General features: G+C 36.1%; 1 protein-coding gene across 17 annotated transcripts in view; it reads right to left on the bottom strand.

Annotated features, from left to right (window-relative positions):
* The window catches only part of Pcm1 (pericentriolar material 1), a 96,560-nt gene that overhangs the window by 37,118 nt on the left and 39,243 nt on the right, over positions 1-20,199 (bottom strand). For all 17 annotated transcript variants that reach the window (XM_036166599.1, XM_036166597.1, XM_036166598.1 and 14 more), the window contains 11 exons: positions 19,857-20,086; positions 16,645-16,796; positions 16,388-16,517; positions 14,852-14,992; positions 13,850-14,040; positions 10,651-10,848; positions 8,816-9,035; positions 8,566-8,711; positions 7,876-8,066; positions 4,647-4,818; positions 492-850 (listed from right to left, as the gene is read on the bottom strand). In XM_036166599.1, the coding sequence (XP_036022492.1) occupies positions 492-850; positions 4,647-4,818; positions 7,876-8,066; positions 8,566-8,711; positions 8,816-9,035; positions 10,651-10,848; positions 13,850-14,040; positions 14,852-14,992; positions 16,388-16,517; positions 16,645-16,796; positions 19,857-20,086 (2,130 nt within the window). The remainder of the gene's footprint in view (positions 1-491; positions 851-4,646; positions 4,819-7,875; positions 8,067-8,565; positions 8,712-8,815; positions 9,036-10,650; positions 10,849-13,849; positions 14,041-14,851; positions 14,993-16,387; positions 16,518-16,644; positions 16,797-19,856; positions 20,087-20,199) is intronic.

Raw genomic sequence — 20,199 nt, 5'->3', positions numbered from 1 at the left:
AATTTGAAGAACATCTGCCCAGCTGAGTCTCGACAGCTGATAGCTGCTGGGAGAGAATCATTCTTTTTTGAAAGTGTTCCCTGGGCTCCAGTGTATGGCTCCACACCCATATACATATGGGCTGCACTAACTGGAATTAGTAGGTTATCAAAAAAAAAAGAAAAAGAAAAGGATATGACACCGGAAGGGAAAACAAGCTGGTGGATGAGTGTGTGTGTACATATAATATATATATATATGTGTGTATATATATGTGTGTGTGTGTGTGTGTGTGTAAGAAATGAGAAATTTTAAGAAGCACAAAGAATAAATGCAATGCTTTAAAATACTTACATGAAATGCTACTTAGGAATTTAAAAACCAAAAAATGACTGAAGTGGGTCTCAACAATACCTGTACATCTGGCTGTATAAAAATGTTAGCATGTCAAATTAAGAAGCCCAACACTTCTTGTATTTATACTATAATGCTCAACAAATCTCAAAACTTACCAATATTTTTAACTCTACTTTTCAGCTGAGTAGAATTCCTCTTCTTACTCCTCGATTTGGGAGTTTTGTCTTTAGAAGCCAGGCTGGCCTGGGCAGATGCTTTTCTAGTTTTAAAAGTTTTAGTTACTGTTGTTGGATCTATGGGATCGGGCATACTGCTAAAGCTTTCCAATGATTCTTCATCAAACTGGCGTCTTCTCCTGCTTGTATCTGGTTGATTTTTGCGGTTACTATTTGTAGCTTTTTCTGCAGACACTGCAAATCCAGTCTTGAAAAGTGGCTTTTCTACTACCCGTTCTTGATCATATAACCATGGTGTCTTGATGTTTTCAACTTCCTCTTCAGGCTGTTTCTGATTCCTTACCAATAAAAAAAAGTTAGACATTACAATTAAGATTTATTTATATCTATTGAAATCTCCATATGTGGAATAGATTTAGGTGAATAAAATCATAAGGCTAGAAATGTTTTCACAAAAACGTGCATTCAATGTGTAAATGCTATGTATTATAAATTACTTTTATCTTGGGTCCTTTACTGGCAAAGTCTAAATCAAAGACCTAACATTTATAATGTAAAGAAGGAAAGAAAATATAAATTCAAAGCTCTAAGACGTACCAAGCAGACCACGGCAGAAAAGGCTGAGGAAGAGCTGAACTGCTAGTTTGTGAATCTACAGGAGTTGCTCAAAGCATTTCACACACGGGATTTGTGGAGACAAATGCCACTCCACTGGTGTACTCCTTTACTCACTGCGTATGGTTTCTGTTGGTCCAATGTCATTTCTCAGGTTTTATCTGCTAAGTGCCACTATCACTGATTTTAAAATATACAACATAAAATTGTATGTTGTGTACTTATAATGTCTTAAGAGCAAGTGTGAAAAAGAAATATACAACTTTTTATCATAGAGCCTAGCAAATGTTCACACAGAATATTTTTGGGAGACACTGACCTATATATTTTAACTCAATGAGTCAGACATTTCTAGCTTGTAGAACAAATTCAGCCAATATCTGTTTTAGATGACCTGTAAACTAGAAGATTTGTTTCTATTCTTTGGGTTTTTTTGAGACAGGGTTTCTTTGGGAAGTCCAGGCTGTCCTGGAACTCACTCACGAGATCTCCCTGCCTGTGCCTCCCCAGTGCTAGACATATGCCACCACTGCCCGGCTTTGTTTCTATTCTTTTTTTTTTCTTCCACTTTTTTTTTTTCCCCGAGACAGGGTTTCTCTGTGTAGCTTTGCACCTTTCCTGGATCCCGCTCTGTAGACCAGGCTGGCCTCGAACTCACAGAGATCCGCCTGCCTTTGCCTCCCGAGTGCTGGGATTACAGGTGTGCGCCACCACCGCCCGGCTTGTTTCTATTCTTAATAGTCTGTTTTTTTTTTTTTTTTTTTATCAGAAAAATATTCCACATATGAAAGTTATACATGAAATTCTCATTTCTTTTTTGGTTTTTTCTAGACAGGGTTTCTCTGTGTAACAGCCCTGGCTATCCTCACTTTGTAGACCAGGCTGGCCTTGAACTCACAAAGACCCTCATGCCTGTACCTCCTTAGTGATGAGAATAATGGCATGTGTCGTGAAGCCCAGTGAAATTCACATTTCAGTCTGTAAAAAATATAGTGAACGCAGAGTCATACAGTCATTCTCATCTTTATAGATTGTCTGTAGCTGTTGTTTTTTGGTTTTTTTTTTTTTTTTTTTTTTTTGGCTTTTTCAAGACCAGGTTTCGCTATAGCTCTGGCTATCCTGGAACTCACTCCACAGACCAGGCTGGCCCCAAACTCAGAGATCTGCCTGCTTCTGCCTCCCCAGTGCTAGGATTAAAGGCCTGGCCTTTTAAAAAAAAATAATAAAAACTGCATAGATGATTGGCTACGACAGACAGAGTATGGTCTGCCTGGCTTAGAGTATTTACTTGCTAGCACGTTTATAAAACACTACTAGGTCTTGGCTTCCTTATTATATTTAGTCACTTAACCTGGGCTATCAATGTTATCTATCTTCAGATTTGGTAAGATAAAGATACCTAATTCGAAATAATTCAAGTAGATAAAACAAGATATGTAGTTCCATCCTAAACATGACATAGTTAATGCAAAATCAAAGTAGTTTTCATATTGAGGGCATATAAAACATGGATAATGAAGTGGAAAATCACAATAGGAAGCCCAGTTCATTGAAGTTTTGCATAAATACTCACTGTGTGTGACTCACACAATCTTTCTAAATGGCAACTAATCCCTGTATCAAGCTCTGATGAAAAAATGTTTTCATAATGAAATAAGGAACTTAACAGACAAAACCATTAGGATAACTAATAAGAAGGAGTCAACAATGTCAGGGAGAGGAAGTAATTCCTAGGTGACTATAACACAGGAATTCTAAGATTTATCTATTTATCCATTAAGTGTCTCTCCAAAGTTCATGATTTAATGAACAGTGGCAAATGCTAATTTAGGAAACTGAGATATGCCCAATCAGATTACTAAGTGGGGTATACTGTGGATTACATATTTATAAAGGGCTCAGGTAGAAAAAAAATCACAAAGACATTTCCAACAGAGTACTGGGTCCAACTGCTATCTAAGTTTCTCATTCTTCTAGGTTTTGTTTGTTTTTAAGAAAACAATGAGGCTGCAGGCAGTGTTCTGTAAGCTGTCATGCCTTGCTGCTCCTTACGTATGCTCAGTTTGCCTATTTTCTCTGAGAACAAACAAACTAAAAGAGAATATAGGGATATTTTTTAAGTTAGCTACCAAAATAATTGTCTGGATTAATGTAATTATAAAACTTATTTATATCGTTGTAAAAATGCCTAAAGAATGATGGCTGGAGCCAGACCTCTTCTTTTACACTACTGTGTCAGAGATTATAGCTAGAGAGATCATCATATTAAAAATTAATAAACATGAGAAAGAAAGAATATAAAACCCTAACTATGGTTGATATCATGTACCATCAAAACTTCCTAGATAAAAGTTTGTTTGACAGAATTTTAGTATGTAGTCCTCACTGGCCTACACCAGGCTGGCTTTGAACTCCAAAGATCTGCCTGTCTCTGCCTCTCAAGTGCTGGGACTCAAAGCATGTGTCATCATGCCCAGCTAAAAGTTGTTTTTATAATCAAATAATACTCAATATAATAATATCTGAATGGTCTTCAGAGGCAATGAATCAAACAACTATTCCCTAGCAGTTATTATCAGTTTTCAATTCTAAGATGGTAAACACTGAACTTTTTAAACCTAAAGGCAAACATCAAATCAAGAATAAATCATACATTTCTGGTAATGTCGTATGAATCTCATAAGATACTCTGAACTAAAACTCTGGCAGTTGGACAAGGATCATCAATCAGTTCTTACGATTGAGGGATATCTATTTTTTTTTTTATATATAACCAATACTATATCAAGCTACACAATCACAAAATTACACCTGTGTCACAAAGTAAATTGTGAGCCACCAATATAGGTCAGCATGTTAATGTTGCCAAGCCTGATAACCTGAATTTGATCCCTAGGACCCATATGGTATAAAGAGAGAACCTACTTACTCTCTCAAATTATCTTAACCTCCCCCACAACCCATACACATACACACACATATGCTGTGGGATGTTCTGTATGTTAAATGTTTTGATTGGTTAATAAATAAAATACTGATTGGCCAGTAGCCAGGCAGGAAGTATAGGTGGGACAAGCAGAGAGGAGAATTCTGGGAAGTGGAAGGCTGAGGCAGAGACTCTGCCAGCCGCCGCCATGACAAGCAAGATGTAAGGTATCGTGAGCCACGTGGCAACTTATAGACTAATAGAAATGGGTTAATTTAAGATAGAAGAAATAGAAAGCAAGAAGACTGCCACAGCCTACAGTTTGTAAGCAATATCAGTCTCTGTGTGTTTACTTGGTTGGGTCTGAGAGGTTGTGGGACTGGCGGGTGAGAGAGATTTGTCCTGACTGTGGGCCAGGCAGGAAAACTCTAAGTACAAAGAGAAAACTCTAGCTACACATACACACACATACACACACACACACACACACATACACACACACACACACACACACACACACACACACACAATGTAATATTTAAAAAAAAAAAATTTGAGTGGTAAAAGCATCAGAATTTGATACAATCAAGTACCTTTGCTTTTCTGCTCCAACAGAAGAACTGCTTTCAAAAGGTTTTGGAAAAGCCATATATTCTGCTTTCCCTGAAGAATTCTGGGCTAATGGCTGTTGCTGTTCAGTAGGTGTAGAAACATTCTGAGAAAAATCTCCAAAATTAGAAGGAAATAAAGGGCTGAAATTCATTCCTAATAAAAACACAGGAAAGAAAAGAATGAAGAAGTACCTTAGCCTTAAATGAAATTAAAATTTATTTTTAAGAGCTTTAACCCATTAAATATCCAATTCAAACCTACCAAAACAGTCAGTTCAATAAACTAATGTTCATTTACTCATTTACTACTACAGCTCAGCCTACTCCATCTGAGGTATTTGTGATATAAAGTCATTCATGGTTCTTCCTTAAGAACTAGAAGCTGAGGCTGGAGAAACAGCTCTTGGATACCTCCTAAGAGCACTGTCTTCCTGAGGACCTGGGTTTCATTCCCAGCACCTACTTGGCAGCTCACAGCTGTTTGTAATTCAAGTCTCAGGGGGATCCTATGCCCTCTTCTGGCCTCCATAGGCACTGCACTCATGTGCAAACCCACATTCAACACACACACATATCTACATAATTAAAAGTTAAAAGTTAAAAATTTTAAAAAAAGATCTAGAAGTCATAACAATGCTCTTATCAAATTATCATAAGGTGCCAACCTCAATTATAAGTACTTTATATACAATGTCACTTAATATTCAAAATAATGCTACAAAATTGATACTACACTCATTTGGCATGGGTATGAATATTATGTGAAAATGAGTAACAGATTCATCTTGTCATTTATTTCTTAAAAGCCTACTCAAGTAATATATGCTATCAATATTAGTCAATATTCATGAAGTAAAAAAGAGCCTGTTCAAGTTTTAATGCCCATGCTTTGAAAATCTTAATACATCATGAATATGGATATTAATATTCATGAAGAATTCTCAACCTTTATGTTTTTTAAATTCCTTGGCAAATACATTCAATTATTCTTTCGTGATCAACTGGCCACTTAACTTGTTCTAATACTTTCAAGTGTTTTCTTACCATTACTGCCATTCTTTACCATTGGTCAGGCTATCACTCTTTCCCTAACATCACTATGGAAGCCTTCGAGTCAGTTACTCTTAGCTCCTTCCCTCCAATCCCTCAATAGTACCACAGTATAATCTTCCTGAAATAAAAATCTCATGTTATTCCCCAGCTCAAAGTACTTCTGTAGTCCCTCTTAATTGCAATATAAAGCTTAAGCTTCTTTTGTATTCCACAAAAGGGCTTTGCCCCTCTCCAGCCACATCAATCACTTTCCGTCCTTGGCTCTGAACACTAGACATACTGAGCTACATCTAAATTCTCCAAATGTTATTTTATTGCTCTGAAACTCTTAAGTGGTTCTACTGGCTAAAAAGCCTTTTCCATTTTAATCATTAAGGAAATGACCCTATTCATCCTTTGGCTTAAATATCATCTTTTCTAAAACCAACTTGCTCATATTCTCCAAGTATTTGTATCCCTACTATAGCAATCATTGCATTGCCATGAGCATTTATTAACATTATTTATTTTTTATTTTTCTGGTTTTTCGAGACAGGGTTTCTCTGTGTAGCTTTGTGCCTTTTCCTGGATCTCACTCTGTAGACAAGGCTGGCCTCGAACTCACAAAGATCCGCCTGCCTCTACCTCCAGAATGGATTAAAGGCGTATGTATGCCACCACTGCCTGGTTCAACATTATTAACCTTCCTAACTAAACTCTGAATTCCTTTTAAGATTTATCTTAACTCATCTTTGGATCCCAGTTAGTACCTAGCATATCAGGGGAAAACAAAGCAAAGCAAATAAACATAAAAACACCTAAAACTACCTTAATAAACCCTACACAAAATACACTCACCAAGATGTGGCTTCTCTTAAGTACTATCCTACTCATCTTTTACTCCCTAAAGTTCTGCCTGGTGACAGCAGCCCTTAAACAAGACCACTATCTTTCCCCTGAATAAATAGCTGAGTTTTGTTAGCAGTCATGCTTATTAATTTTCATTAGAAGAACAATGTAGAAAAATGTAACTTTAATAGTTTCTTGCAACTCTAAAACATGCCAAAAATTCATACAAGACATTCATGACTCATCAAATTAGAGAATACATGTCAATGAAAAGCTTAGCCACAAATTGGACATCTAGAATGCAGACCCTCCCCACATAGTTCAGGGAACATTTAGGAAGAGGGAACAAAAAGGTTTTACGAGCTAGAGTTTGAGGAGGACCAGAGTGAACAGTGTCTTTTGGACATAACAGGACTCTTGCTGCATTCATGAACTCACGGCTATCTGCAGTAGGCCTATACAAGATCAAGGCAGCCAACAGTTTAGCATGGAAGAGGGAGGGGTTCATGAGCCCCCTACCTCCCCACCCCTAGCTGAGGAGCTACTGACATAGTGACATTATGGAAGAGGGAGAGTCTTTAAGGGTTGCAGCTGCCAGTAGGTCAACCAAGCTCCAGTGAATGGCCCCACACTCAGACTTCTGAGCAGCTACAGCTAAAAAGTACCAAAAGTTGGGAGAGGGTGGAGGGTGGATCTGGAAGATTAGGGGGGATGACTGGGCAGTGAATATGACCACAACACCTTTTGTGCATGTAGGAAATTTCCAAAGAATAGAAGTATCATGTATTTTAAAACAGTCATGTAATACAGATGGGGAAGCGGTTCACAAAGTCCTATCCCTTCTTGAAAAGCCACTGTCAACTAATGGCTGCTAAGAGAGGAAGAGAATGCTGTTCATACCCCAGTAGACTGCCTACACCCATGCACATACTCGCACACTAAGTGGACTTCGTAGGTTTAAACACAAAACAAACAAAGAGTAAATGGACTTGGGAGGGAAAAGTCGTGATGTGGATATAGGAAGAATCCACAGGGAGGGAGGAATTTGCTCAAAACACACTATATGCATATAAAACACCCTGGAAACAAAAAAAAAAAAAAAATCAATACAATAGATAAATTATAATTTCAAACCCTTTTTTTTCTTTTTGGGGACAGATCTCATTTAGCCCAGTTTGGCCTCAAACTCAGTATGTATCTGAGAGTGGCCTTGAATTCCTAATCCTACTGGCTCTACTTCCTGAGTGCTGGAATTTTAGGCATGTAATTTCATACCCAGTTCAAAATCTTTGCATTTACTTATTTTCCCTTCAGGTTTTCAGTTACCTACCTGGTGCAAATGATGGAAAGTTGGTAAACCCGGGCAGATTCAACAGATTTACAGGCTGTGTTGGAAAGCTGAAAGGACAAAATAAATTGGGAGAAGAGGGGTGTGATGCACTGCTGCCTCTTTCTTTGCTTCTAGTTTTTTCTGGATGCTGGTTTTGTTGGCGCATAAGTTCGGTTAGCATTTGTTTTAACCTACAAAAAGTTAAGCCAGTAATTGAAAAGTCAGTTTAAAAGTACCATCAACAACAACAACAAAAGGTCAATTTTAGAAGTCAAAAAGTCAATTTAAAGGTACTGTCAACAAACTAAATTAAAAAACAACACATGTAAGAAATGACTGAATAGCACTTAGAATAGTCAGACCACTCTGAACCTACAACAAATCTTGCTTGCTCTACTAGCCTAACTCAATAACTTAGCCATTGGAACAGGTACTGAGCTTCGTTCTAACAGACACAGGTATAAACCAGAACCTAATTTTTTTCCTGCTCACTAATTTACTGTGGTATAAATTATATACTTTACCCAACATTAAGTATCTAATTCAATACACATTTTGTACACAAAAATCAGGCCCAGTAACAGACCTCCTGCAGTCTGGCTCATGCCTTTCCCCTTGAAGGGACTTGTAAATCTCTCACTGGGCACTCACTACATATACAGTATTAATACTTTTCATCGAGCAGATTACCTCTGAACGTTATTCTGCTGCCACGTTAGCTGTGTGTAGCACTGGTTCAGCTGGTGCATTATAAGGTGTACCTGAGGAGATGCCACATTGCTTGGCATAACACTGTAAGGACCTGTTAGAAGAGTCTGCAGCAAACAAGATAAAGTCTGTTGGAAGAAAATTTTGGCAATAGTTAACCAATGTGTTGAAAAATTTTGTACTGCTTCAAAACTATGTAATTTAAAAAATACATTTCAAAGATAAAATTTACCTGCTGGTCTTGCATCAAAGTCTGACAAATGTTGACACTGAAATCAAGTTGTTTCTTTAGCTGATTGATCTGTTCTTGCCACTGCTCTTTCTCTTCTATGTAGGAGAGCTCTGATACCCATCGAAGGTTCTCCTGCCGTTGCATGCTGATATTCTGTTGCCTTGTCTTGGCTAAAGGACGGTAATTTCCATCTGCTGAAACAGGGCGATTGTTCTTCCACCTAATGCAGAATTCAGAGCCTTAAGTCATCACATGCAACAACTTCAATTTTAAAATACAGCAACAAACATCAAATCCTCGTCTCTGGACCAGTATTTCTTTCTTCAGTATTAAACATGAAAAAATAAAGAGGGAAAAAAAAAATCACAGATTTCCAGTCCATTCAATTATTCTTTAACTGCTTTCTAGTCTTTCTCATTTATATTCTTACACTGTAATCTAAAATATTCTACAAAAGAAAATTTTCCTTTTGACTAGAGCACTTTTCCATTCTTCGAGCTTTATCAAGTGGCACTACTGTATCTAGTTAACTTATTCATAAAGTTTTATCACTACTAGAAATAACAATGCAGAGCACAGAGGACTGAGCAGTACAGGCACTTGCCACCAAGCCTCATAACCCAAGGGCCCACAGAGTAAAAAGACAGAATCCATCCCTGCAAGTTCTTCTCACACTCCACTTGTTCCCCATGACACATACACATGTACAAAAATGTATACACAAACAAAAAAAATGTAATTAAAAAACTATAAATAACAATGTTGCTTCCTGTTTTGTTTTGTCTTATTTTTTTGCTTTGCTCTGTTTTCAATTTCAACAATGTCTCACTACATTGTTCTGGGCTCAAGCGCTTCATGGAGCAGCTGCGACTTTGGGGATATTCCACTACTGCCGGCAATACAATTAGTTTATTAACACAACTTTTTCACTACCTGAAATTTTTCAATTTTTTGCTTAATTCCCCCAAAACAGGAGCAAAGATGAAAGCTTAGGAATGATTCTTGACCTGGTCTAGGTGGAATCTATTGCAGCAACATCTTTTTGTTAGGGAAAAAAAAATGTATCTTGTTTCAGAACCACCCCTGTGTTCTGAGTACCCCCTACCCCTAAAATGTTTAGAATATCCTGAGGGGCAGATTCTCTTTTGTTTTTCAGAAGAAGCCCCGTTTAACAAAGCCGGAGCTTATAACAAAGACTCAATTTCTAGAAAGCCCTTCAGGATGAAGGGAGTGGTTTCCAGAAAATCCAAAGATGTCACTAAAGGGTTGTTACTTCCAGACCCACCCACTGACCTTTAGGGAAGGGAAGGAAATGGAACCAGAGATTGAGTCTCATTATCAATGGCCAATCTATCTAGTCAATCATGGCTACATAAGAAACTTCCATAAAATCTCTTAATAATGACTTCAGAGAAGTTCAAGAAAAGTGACCAATGAAAATGCTTATCCCCAAAGACAGCGCAGACGCTTCCTCCCTCTAGACGCTGCCTCCTAACTATCCCACTTGAAACGGCCAGGTCCAATACTTCAACATAAATTGGTAATGTGATTTCCTGAGTTGTACAAATGGTTAAATCTAAAGCAGATTGTGGAAACTCTCATTTTAGTGAAGACAGGAGAAGACAGGTAAGCTGGGCATTTGCACTACAAAGAATACTCTTGTGGGTTTAATCTTTAATTTGTAAGATCTGCACTACTTTTGAGTAGATAGTACTGTACTATTACTGAACTGAATTTCAGGGTACTTGGTTAGTTAATGTGAACTACGGAATTGATTGGTGTCATAAAGACCTGAGATACTTAAAGTCAAGTAAAATTTAAACACAGAAACTAACCTATTTTTAGTTTCCTTTACATTGTAAGAATTTTGATTCATACTAGGATGATAACTAGGAAAGTTATCATTGGAACTGGCATCTTGCTCCTCTTCTTCTTCTTCATCTGTCCGAACAATTCCTTCTGAAAGATAACCATCTTCATCTCCTTCTTCATCTAAGGCGCACTGAGTAGAACCTCCCCAAGTTGCCATTGTTCTAAGGGTAATGAGACATAAAACAGGCATCAGTATGGAGATTAGCTAGATATTTTGAGAGCTATAATGCTCAAGATTTTATATATATGAAAACATACATACATACAAAATTTCATAAATCATAGTAATTCTGTGAGGTGTTACCCTCTGTTGCTGCCATATAGAATGTGTAGTTTGCCTTCCACAAAATAATATTTCAAAGAAATTAGAATAATCACCACATCTTCTGGAATTTTTTCCTAAACTAAGCTTCCCTCAGCCATCCTCTATTTTGGTGCTACCTAACAGAATGCTCTACTCTAGTGGTAATGATCTATATCAGTGCTGCCCCATGCAGCTATGCAGCAGATACAGGTACACATGAATACTCAACACTTCGAATGCTGCTGACATGATGGGGGAGAAAATGAAATTTTAACCCTTACTTTAAATAGCCACCATATCTATTGACTATGGTATTAAAACACACATTTCTAGGCCTACAAATGCTAAACTGTCTCCTCTCATGATTCCTTTCCATTCAAGAAATCTTTACATGCCCAAGTATACAGATGTATGAAATAGTTATACAATTTAAACATCTGATAATCACAGAGAATTTTATTTTTGAAAATTCTTTGGCATATATATATATATATATATAAGATTATATATATATATATTATATATATATATATATTATATATATATATATAATCTTATCAAAAAATACTAACGGGATGATATGCTTATTTTTACATGAAGAATTAAATCTTTGCCAAGCAGGGGCGGCACATACCCTTAATCCCAGCACTCAAGACACAGAGGCAGGTGGATCTCTGAGTTTGAGGGCATCCTGGTCTACAGAGTGAGTTCCAGGATAGCCAGCTACACAGAGAAATCATGCCTCAAAAAAACAAAACAAAACAAAAAAAGCATTAAATCTTTCAGGGACTAGACTAGAGAGATGGCTCACCAGTTAAGAGCATTTGCTGCTCTTTTAGGGAACCTCAGTTTACTTTCCAGCATCTGCATAGGACAAGCTCACAACCACCCCCAACTACAGCTTTTAAGGAGATCCAGTGGCTAGAGCCTCCACAGGCATATGTGCAGGTGTACACACACTCCTACATACACACACACAATTGAAAAATAAAATTAAAATAGGAGGAATATTTGAGACGGAAGTATACAGAACATCTTTATTGTTTTTCAGAGTTCATTAAAAATATTTTGAGCTCAATTTTAAATGCTTAGAATTCTACTTTGCACAAGAAATACAAAATTACAGAAGGATCTTTAAGATCATTTTGGAAATTATTGGAAATTCTGTTCTAATCAAGCCAAAATTCATTTCTTATTGTTTTTGTAAATTTAAAAGTCATCAACTCAAAGTATAATTTTCTACTCTTTTTTCTTTCTTTTTTGGAGCTGAGGAGCGAACCCAGGGCCTTGCCTAGCAAGCGCTCTACCACTGAGCTAAATCTCCAACCTTCAAAGTATAATTTTCTAAATTAAACATTGGAACAAAAAATAATCCAAAGACAGACTAAATTTGAAACTAACAGGATGAGGTATGATAGGGAAACATTAAATGTTTTCACAACTAAACTTCTTAAAAGCAGGCTTTGTATGTGCAGTAAAAACACAGCAATTCATAACACACAAATGTTTCAGACAGCCTTTGTCAGAATGGCAGGGTGGCCTTACAAGTGCACATGTATGTTTCTTAGCACCAACATAATAGATAATTCACATGCTGCAACACAGGTAGTCAATACTAGAACACCTTGGATTCAGTTTGCATTTAATTCTGGACATACTTTTGGCTGAATATATTAATAATAAATTAATTCTGAATATATTTTGTATGCTTGAAATAACTAAATTTTTTTTTGCAAGCCCTGCCTCCATTCAGTTGCATTCAGTCACATGAACCCATAGGAGGGGTCACAACCCACAGGTTAAGAAGTGAGACTCTACACCAATGACTCTGAAATCAGATGCTTATCAAAAATAACTGAAGAACTCTGTGAAAGCAGAAATGCTCTGGACTCTGGCCAGAACAGAACAGAATATCATGTAGTTTATTCAATAAAATGCACATTAAGATTCCACAGTATGAACTCTTAAGAGGAAGACAGCACATGTAATATTCTGGAAACGCCATCTGAAAATATGAAAAGATAAGACTGCAACATATCTTGGTTTCAATTTTTTAGATTAAATACTACTATACAACTAATTAACTTATTTTACAAATAACTAATTCTTTTACAAATATTTAAAATAAGGAACCTTCAAATTTATTTCTAAAAGTTTAATGTTTTACATAGAAAGGCGTTATGGTTATCCTCAGGAATCTTACAAATGGCAAATACACAATTTAGGATAAAAAGTATTTCAACTGGGCATGATGGAACCTGCCTATTATCATAAGCACTGAGGAGGTAGAGGTAGGAGCAAGTTCAAGGTTATCCTGAGCTCCATATGGAGGTCAAGGCCAGTCTTTGTTACATGAGACTCTGTCCCAAAACAATGTATCAGTCTAGTCTGACAAATAGCACAACAAAACACATATTTTTCATTTTATAAGTTAAAACTATGCAAAGAAAGTAAGTTTTAAAGATGATCTGTATCACCAGGAGGTGGTAGTGCACCCTTTTACTCCCAGCACTCCAACTAGGGAGGCAGAAGCAGGCAGATCTCTGTGAATTTGAGGACAGCCTGGTCTAGGACAGTCAAAGCTGCAACACAGAGAAACCCTGTCTTGAAAAACCAAACATACAAAAAACAAACACACAGACCGGTATCACCATCTGATCAAATAGCATAGTAACTGAAATAGAAAGAAAAGCTGTAGGACAGAAACTGGCCGGCTGGATCGAGTTATACTTAGCCACACACTGACAAATACATCAGTGAAACAGCTAACTTGTGCTGTGCTGTGCTGTGCAGGAAAAGGAGTCTGCCTTGCTTTTAATCTGGGTAAACAATATTTAATATTTAAACAACTTTCTTACTTTTCTGTTCTACTTTGCTGAGGAGTACACAGGTTCTCAGATCCATCACTTCTCAACGAAATAGCCACTGGAGAAGAAGCCTCAGCTAGACCTTGCCTCCTCTGGTGTTCGGCCATTAGAGCTTCAAGTTGCTTCCTTCTCTGCCGCAGCTCTTCCCTTAACATTTCATGTCTTCGCATATCCGACCACAACTGTTATTTTAAAGATCAGAGACAAGTAAATACTTGGATTTGCTAAAGCCTTAAAGAATAAAAGTCTTAAGGATATTGTCAGGACAACAATATTCTATTTTCAATGTTTTTATTTTCATTCTGAGATATCCATAAAGGGAACTAGAGAAATCGCTCAGTGGTTAGGAGTGTGTACTGCTCTTGCACAGGATCTGAGTTTGGTTTCCAGCACCCCACATCAGGTAACCCACAACTGCCCATTACTCTAGCTCTCAGGGATAGTTGACATCTCTGACCTCCATTGGCACCTACACTCACTTGTACATATCTCCCCGACAACTCACACACAATTAAAAATACTAAAGTTAAAATCTTTTAAAGATGCTCATAAGGGCTAAGGAGTATTTTAGGAATAAGAAAAAGGCAGTGATCAATCGTTCATGAAAACAAGAAATACTCAATATACTTCATGAACTATCTGGAAAAAGCTATTATTTTTCTGCAAATCAAATATAAATGAAATGCCAAAGAATAAGCCCTTCTAACTGAAATGATTACTATTTGCTATAACTGCTCCTCATATTTGCTAATAAAGAATGTAATTCTTTTGAAACAATAGCAACATAATTGGGGGGGAGGGATTTATTCCCCAACTAAAAGAAACAAAAGACACAGAAAATATACTTCATATATATTAACCATCCAGTAGGTCAAAGGCCCCACAGTCCAATCTCTAGCATACCTCTTTCCCAATCCTCCCCACAAAAAACTATTTTACAGATTCAGGAATTGGATTCAACTCAGGAGCAACACGCAATAGACTGTACCATACCTCATTATCTACTACTGAACAATCTTCAGGTTCAATAACAGATTTGCTTGTGCTGGTCTCATTTTCATTAACGGTTGGAGTTGAAGTAATAGCTGGTAGATACTTTTTGGGAGGACCACTACCCATACTAGTGGCTGATAGCTAAATGAACAAAAAACAAAACAAAACATATGCATACAAACATATATGAGTATATGTAAAACAATACTATAAAGTACTAAAATAATTGAATTTATTTCATAAAGTAGTTATTTTACTTCTCTAGACCTCTAGTGCCATATATAATCTGTTATTGAGACTAAAATTGCCACCATAATTCACAGATGAAGAAGAAACAAAGATGGTAACAGGCTAAAGGTGATGAGAAGCAACAATCAGGAACAGTAAAAACAATAGGAATCAAATATTGAAATATTGGAGGGGGGATTTACACTCAACCCAACCTTGGCACATACACCTCTGGACATTATTTATATTGGGGATAAAGGACAAAAAGATTAGAAAAAATGGAAAAAGTAAAAACTTAGAAAAAAGTTGTATTAGAAACATAATTTGGGGCTGGAGAGATGGCTCAGAGGTTAAGAGCACTGACTGCTCTTCCAGAGGTCCTGAGTTCAATTCCCAGCAATCACATGGTGGCTCACAACCATCTGTAATGAGATCTGGCTCCCTCTTCTGTATACATAATAAATAAATTAATTTAAAAAAAAAAAGAAAAGAAACATAATTTGATGTTTTTCTCTTTCTTCAAAAATTCAACTCCAGAGTAAAGTTAACTAGACTGAGGAGATAGTTCAAGTGGGTCAAGTGTTTGGTTTGGTGTGCAAGCACAAGGCCCTGCATTCAGCTCTTCAGGCCTCACACAGAATGCCAGGCATAGCACATGGGCCTGTAGTCCCACTTCTGGGAGGCAGAAACAAGAGGATCCCAAGGGCTCATTGGCTAAGCATGCACTTCAATCAGTAAACTCCCAGTTGAGTGAGGGAGACTATTTATAGAATGAAATGTAACAGAAGACACCTGACATTAACCTCTGGTCTCCACACACACAAATTAAGCTAATCAGCATGTTTTTTCAGGAAGATCTCAAAAAATAATATTATTCCATATCAACTTTACATCTAATGTGACAGACAAAAAACTAAAGCTATACACAATTATTTTATTTACATAATTCATGATGACTTAAAAGCTTTAGTGTATAGTCCTAGATCAATAAAAATGGAATGCTGATCTGTAACTGCTAAAGGTAGCCAGAATATCTTAATGTGATAACAGTTATAAATTTTCAAGTCATGAAAAATTGTTAACTAGCCCAATACAAAAATAGAAGCAATCATTTGATTCCCATGTAGTACCTTTCAAAGTAAAAAGATAACCCAAATCCATTTCATTATTAGTTTGTTCATTTCAGCAATCAGAACATTAACAAATATAGCCTGCCATCTAGGAAGCAGTAAAGACAGACTACTTTAAACTGACATTAGGTTTTAAATGATTTTCAAACACACTGATAGAAATAAATTTTGTAATTACCTGAAGGTCGGGGCATGCCTTCTGCACAGCTTGAATTTTCTCTTGAATTTCAATCAATTTCTTTCTTTCCTCCTGCAACTGTCTTAGCTCTCTCTGTTGCTGCTGTAGTTTAGCCTCATAAAATTTCTCTCTATAATTAAATTGGCAGATTTGTGAACTTCAATAAAATAATTACACTAAGCAAAATACAACACAGCAAGTACTAGCTAAACAACTGGCTCTGAATTTTGATTATGAACACCAAAAGCTTACCATACCTTGTTTTTTCATTTACTCCAGTATCTTTTTGTGTTTTATTAGAATTTTCTCTTGCATTATTTGAATTTTGTTTGGTCTCTTCTTCTGCTGCATAGAAATCACCCAAATTTGATGTATTGGCAGAGACACCCACTTGAGCTGCATCATCATCCTAAAACAGCACAATTATATAAAACTATCTAGAAATCCAAAGACATTATCAATTTTATACTTTACATAATTTACTAGGCTATAAAACATAAAGCAATTAATACAGTAAAGGATATAAATAATTTTTACAGAAAACTGAAGTGTATCCTCTATTAATGATAAGAAATTAAGTGCTAAAACTAAAAATTTCTATTTGTAGTGCTGAGGATTGATCACCTTATATGCCTAAGGCCCTAATACACCTATCTTTCACCACATACTGTCTTGCATGGTCTTACAACACTTAGCCAGTATGTGGACGCTTAACACCTCCAAAACTGTAAACTAAATGAGCTTGTTTTCTTTAAAAAGTTAATGAACCTTAGATATTTCATTACAGTGTTATGTACTAAGATACCTTTACAAATTAACTTGCCATTTATTATTTTGTTGAGATAATGAGCTATCAAAGAATAGCTTTATGTCAAATATAAAGAAGCTAAGAAAAATACTATGGAGCAGAAAACAATGTTACAATTTAAGATGCAACCTTTATATTATTGCAAATAATCCCTGTCTACTATCTGTTTAAAAATTTCCCCCATTTACTCAATTTTATCTTTAATTTCCCTAACAAGTACCAATACTAATGATACAAATGATAATGAAACAGACATGGTGGCTCAGTCCTGTATTCCAGTACTCAAGAGGCTAACAAATCAAGAGGATCTCTTTGAGTTAAAGACCAGCTTGGGTTATACATAGCGAACTTTGGCCAGCCCGAGATACAGGATGAGACACCCCCCCTCCTTTTTTTTAAAGAATATCCTATCTAAAATCTATAGTGATCACTTGAACATCCAAAGTTTTTATCTTACTAACAGTACATTTGTTTCTTTTGTTGAACTAATGCAATGATTGGTAGAAGTTGAAATGAGCTTGTGCACTTTCTTGAAAATATTTAACTTATTTATAATCCATGCTTTTTCTGAAGATTACATCTGAAATTTTAACCTCTGGACACAATATTCTAATAAAATCATAATGAATTATACCTGATTCTTATTAATTATAGAACTATGAACTTTGAGATGGTGATTCTAGTCTAGTCTTTGTATCAATCAAAAGACTAACCTAGCGCAGGGAGCATATGAAGAGGAGACTATCAAGAACTGTGCTGTAATTTAAGCAATGAAGAAGCTGTATATGAAATATTTTCATAAAATAGTACATGGAAAAATACAGTACAAGAAATAATTCAAAACAAAGTTCATTTCTCATACTTCAGTCTTTCTATGTGTTATTTTGTGATCTTAAAGGAGTTCTCAATCATATTGTCCTAAAGCTATGACCCTTTAATATAGTTCTTCCTGTTGTGGTGACCTCCAACCATACAATTATTTGCATTGTTACTTCATAACTGTAATGTTGCTACTGCTGTGAATCGTAATATAAATATCTGATATGCAGGCTATCTGATGTGTGACCCCTGTGAAAGAGGTCATGACCCACACTGAGAACCACTGTCTTTAAAAAAAGGGAAATTAATAACAACAAATAGCAAATATGAGTTCTTACAACTATGCAAGAATACTCAGTAATAAGCCTAACACATTACTACCACTTGTTTCAGAAGCTGTTTCGTGCATTTCAAAATAGTCATGTGATACAAGTTTAAAAAGTAAAGTAGAAATTCAGAAAGATGCCCATTCTTTCTATCGATTTCATTATACATATGCAGCCAATGTCGTTAGCTTCGATGCTCTTCCTGATACTCTTCAAACATATGACCAAAATAAATCACATACGTATCTATCTCGAAAGGTGTTTACTTGTTAAGTTATGCACATTTTACATGCATAGGTTTCCTTGTATGTTTGTACATGTTTAAGCGCTTTTGTTTCTTCAACAGCTTTTGTTCTCAGAGAGAAAATTGAAAAAAGCCAATAAATACTATTAATGTGTAAACAAGTTATAGTATACCAATATAATAAAAAAAATGTAATCAAAGGTATGGGGACATGGACTCACTTTGCTTACAATATTGATTAACTAATTCTGGAGAGCAATTAGAAAATTTCCATTAAATTAAAAGGTATAGTAATACATGGCAATGGTCTAACAAAACACTTGAAAGAAACAACAAAGAAAAAGGAAGCAAAGGAATAATTTCACAAGTTAAACCATTTTTGTTACTCTAGAAAAATTATACCTACCATAGGAAACTGCAAAAAGAACAGTAGATCTTTGGACCACATTAAATAATAAAGAAGTGTTAATATTAACATAATTACATGCACATATGTATAAATTATTTTCAAAAACATATTAATAGTTGAACTCCACTAACATGCTAACATTTGGATTTTCTTTTCTTTCTTTCTTTTTTTAACATCAAGTAGACAAATCTAAATTCTGGCTGTCGTAATTAAGTAACAATGGGCAATTGGCCTTTTTTTCAATCTGCTTAATAATTACCTTATGATGATGCTATGGGATCTATTATATGAGGCCAATATCATCAACAAAACCAAAAACAATTATATGGAATTGTGTATCAAACTATACTGGTATACAGCCAAGCTCCTGGGTTTTTATATACAGATGGCTGCATTCACGCTAATAAGTTGCAAAGGTGTTACATGCTTTATAAAGACAATTTACCTACTCTAACCCCTCCTCCCATTTTTTTCTGAAAGTCTCTTGTGCCCAAGGCAGACTTCCAACTTAGATATAGTCAAGGATATCCTTGAACTCCCCGAATCTTCCTGCCTCCACCTCCCAAGTGGTAGGACTATGGATGTGCAGCATCATGTCAGGCTCAATTTCTAAACTTTACCAGGGAAGAGTTTGCCAGTATCTCATATATAGCATGTAAGCTACTAAACCTTTAACAGTAACATATAAGACACAAATACAGGGCTGAGGATGTAACTCTCAGTGGCAACATGATTTGCTTAGTATGTAAGGGGCCTCAGTTCAATATAAGAAATGGAAAGCAAAGGAGTTATACCAACATAATTATCAAACACACACAAAACTTTGATATTATATGACTATTCTACTTTAACAAGTAACTTACCTGCACCATAGCAACGAGATCTTGGAGCTGTTTAAGTTTCTCTTTTGCAGCCATGAGTCTACTAATCTTCTGTTCAAATTCTTCATCTTCTGGTGCCTCATCAACCAGACTGCTCCTATGACTAGATAAAGAAGCACCACTTGCTCCTTCTTCTTCTACTTCTTCCTCCTCCTCATCTTCACCCCGTGCTACATGTAACCTCTGTTCTCCTTCTCTATTGTATCGACAGTCTGTTAAAACAAGTATCATTCAAGTAATTGATTTTAGAACATTAAGAAGACAAATCAAAGATAATCTACTTCACAAGAGTAATATGGCAAAATGTCTGTGAATACAGGAAACC

Source organism: Onychomys torridus, chromosome 17 (genome assembly GCF_903995425.1).
Source record: "Onychomys torridus chromosome 17, mOncTor1.1, whole genome shotgun sequence".
In the NCBI taxonomy this organism is placed as follows: domain Eukaryota; kingdom Metazoa; phylum Chordata; class Mammalia; order Rodentia; family Cricetidae; genus Onychomys; species Onychomys torridus.
This window is presented reverse-complemented; position numbering and strand designations above follow the sequence as displayed.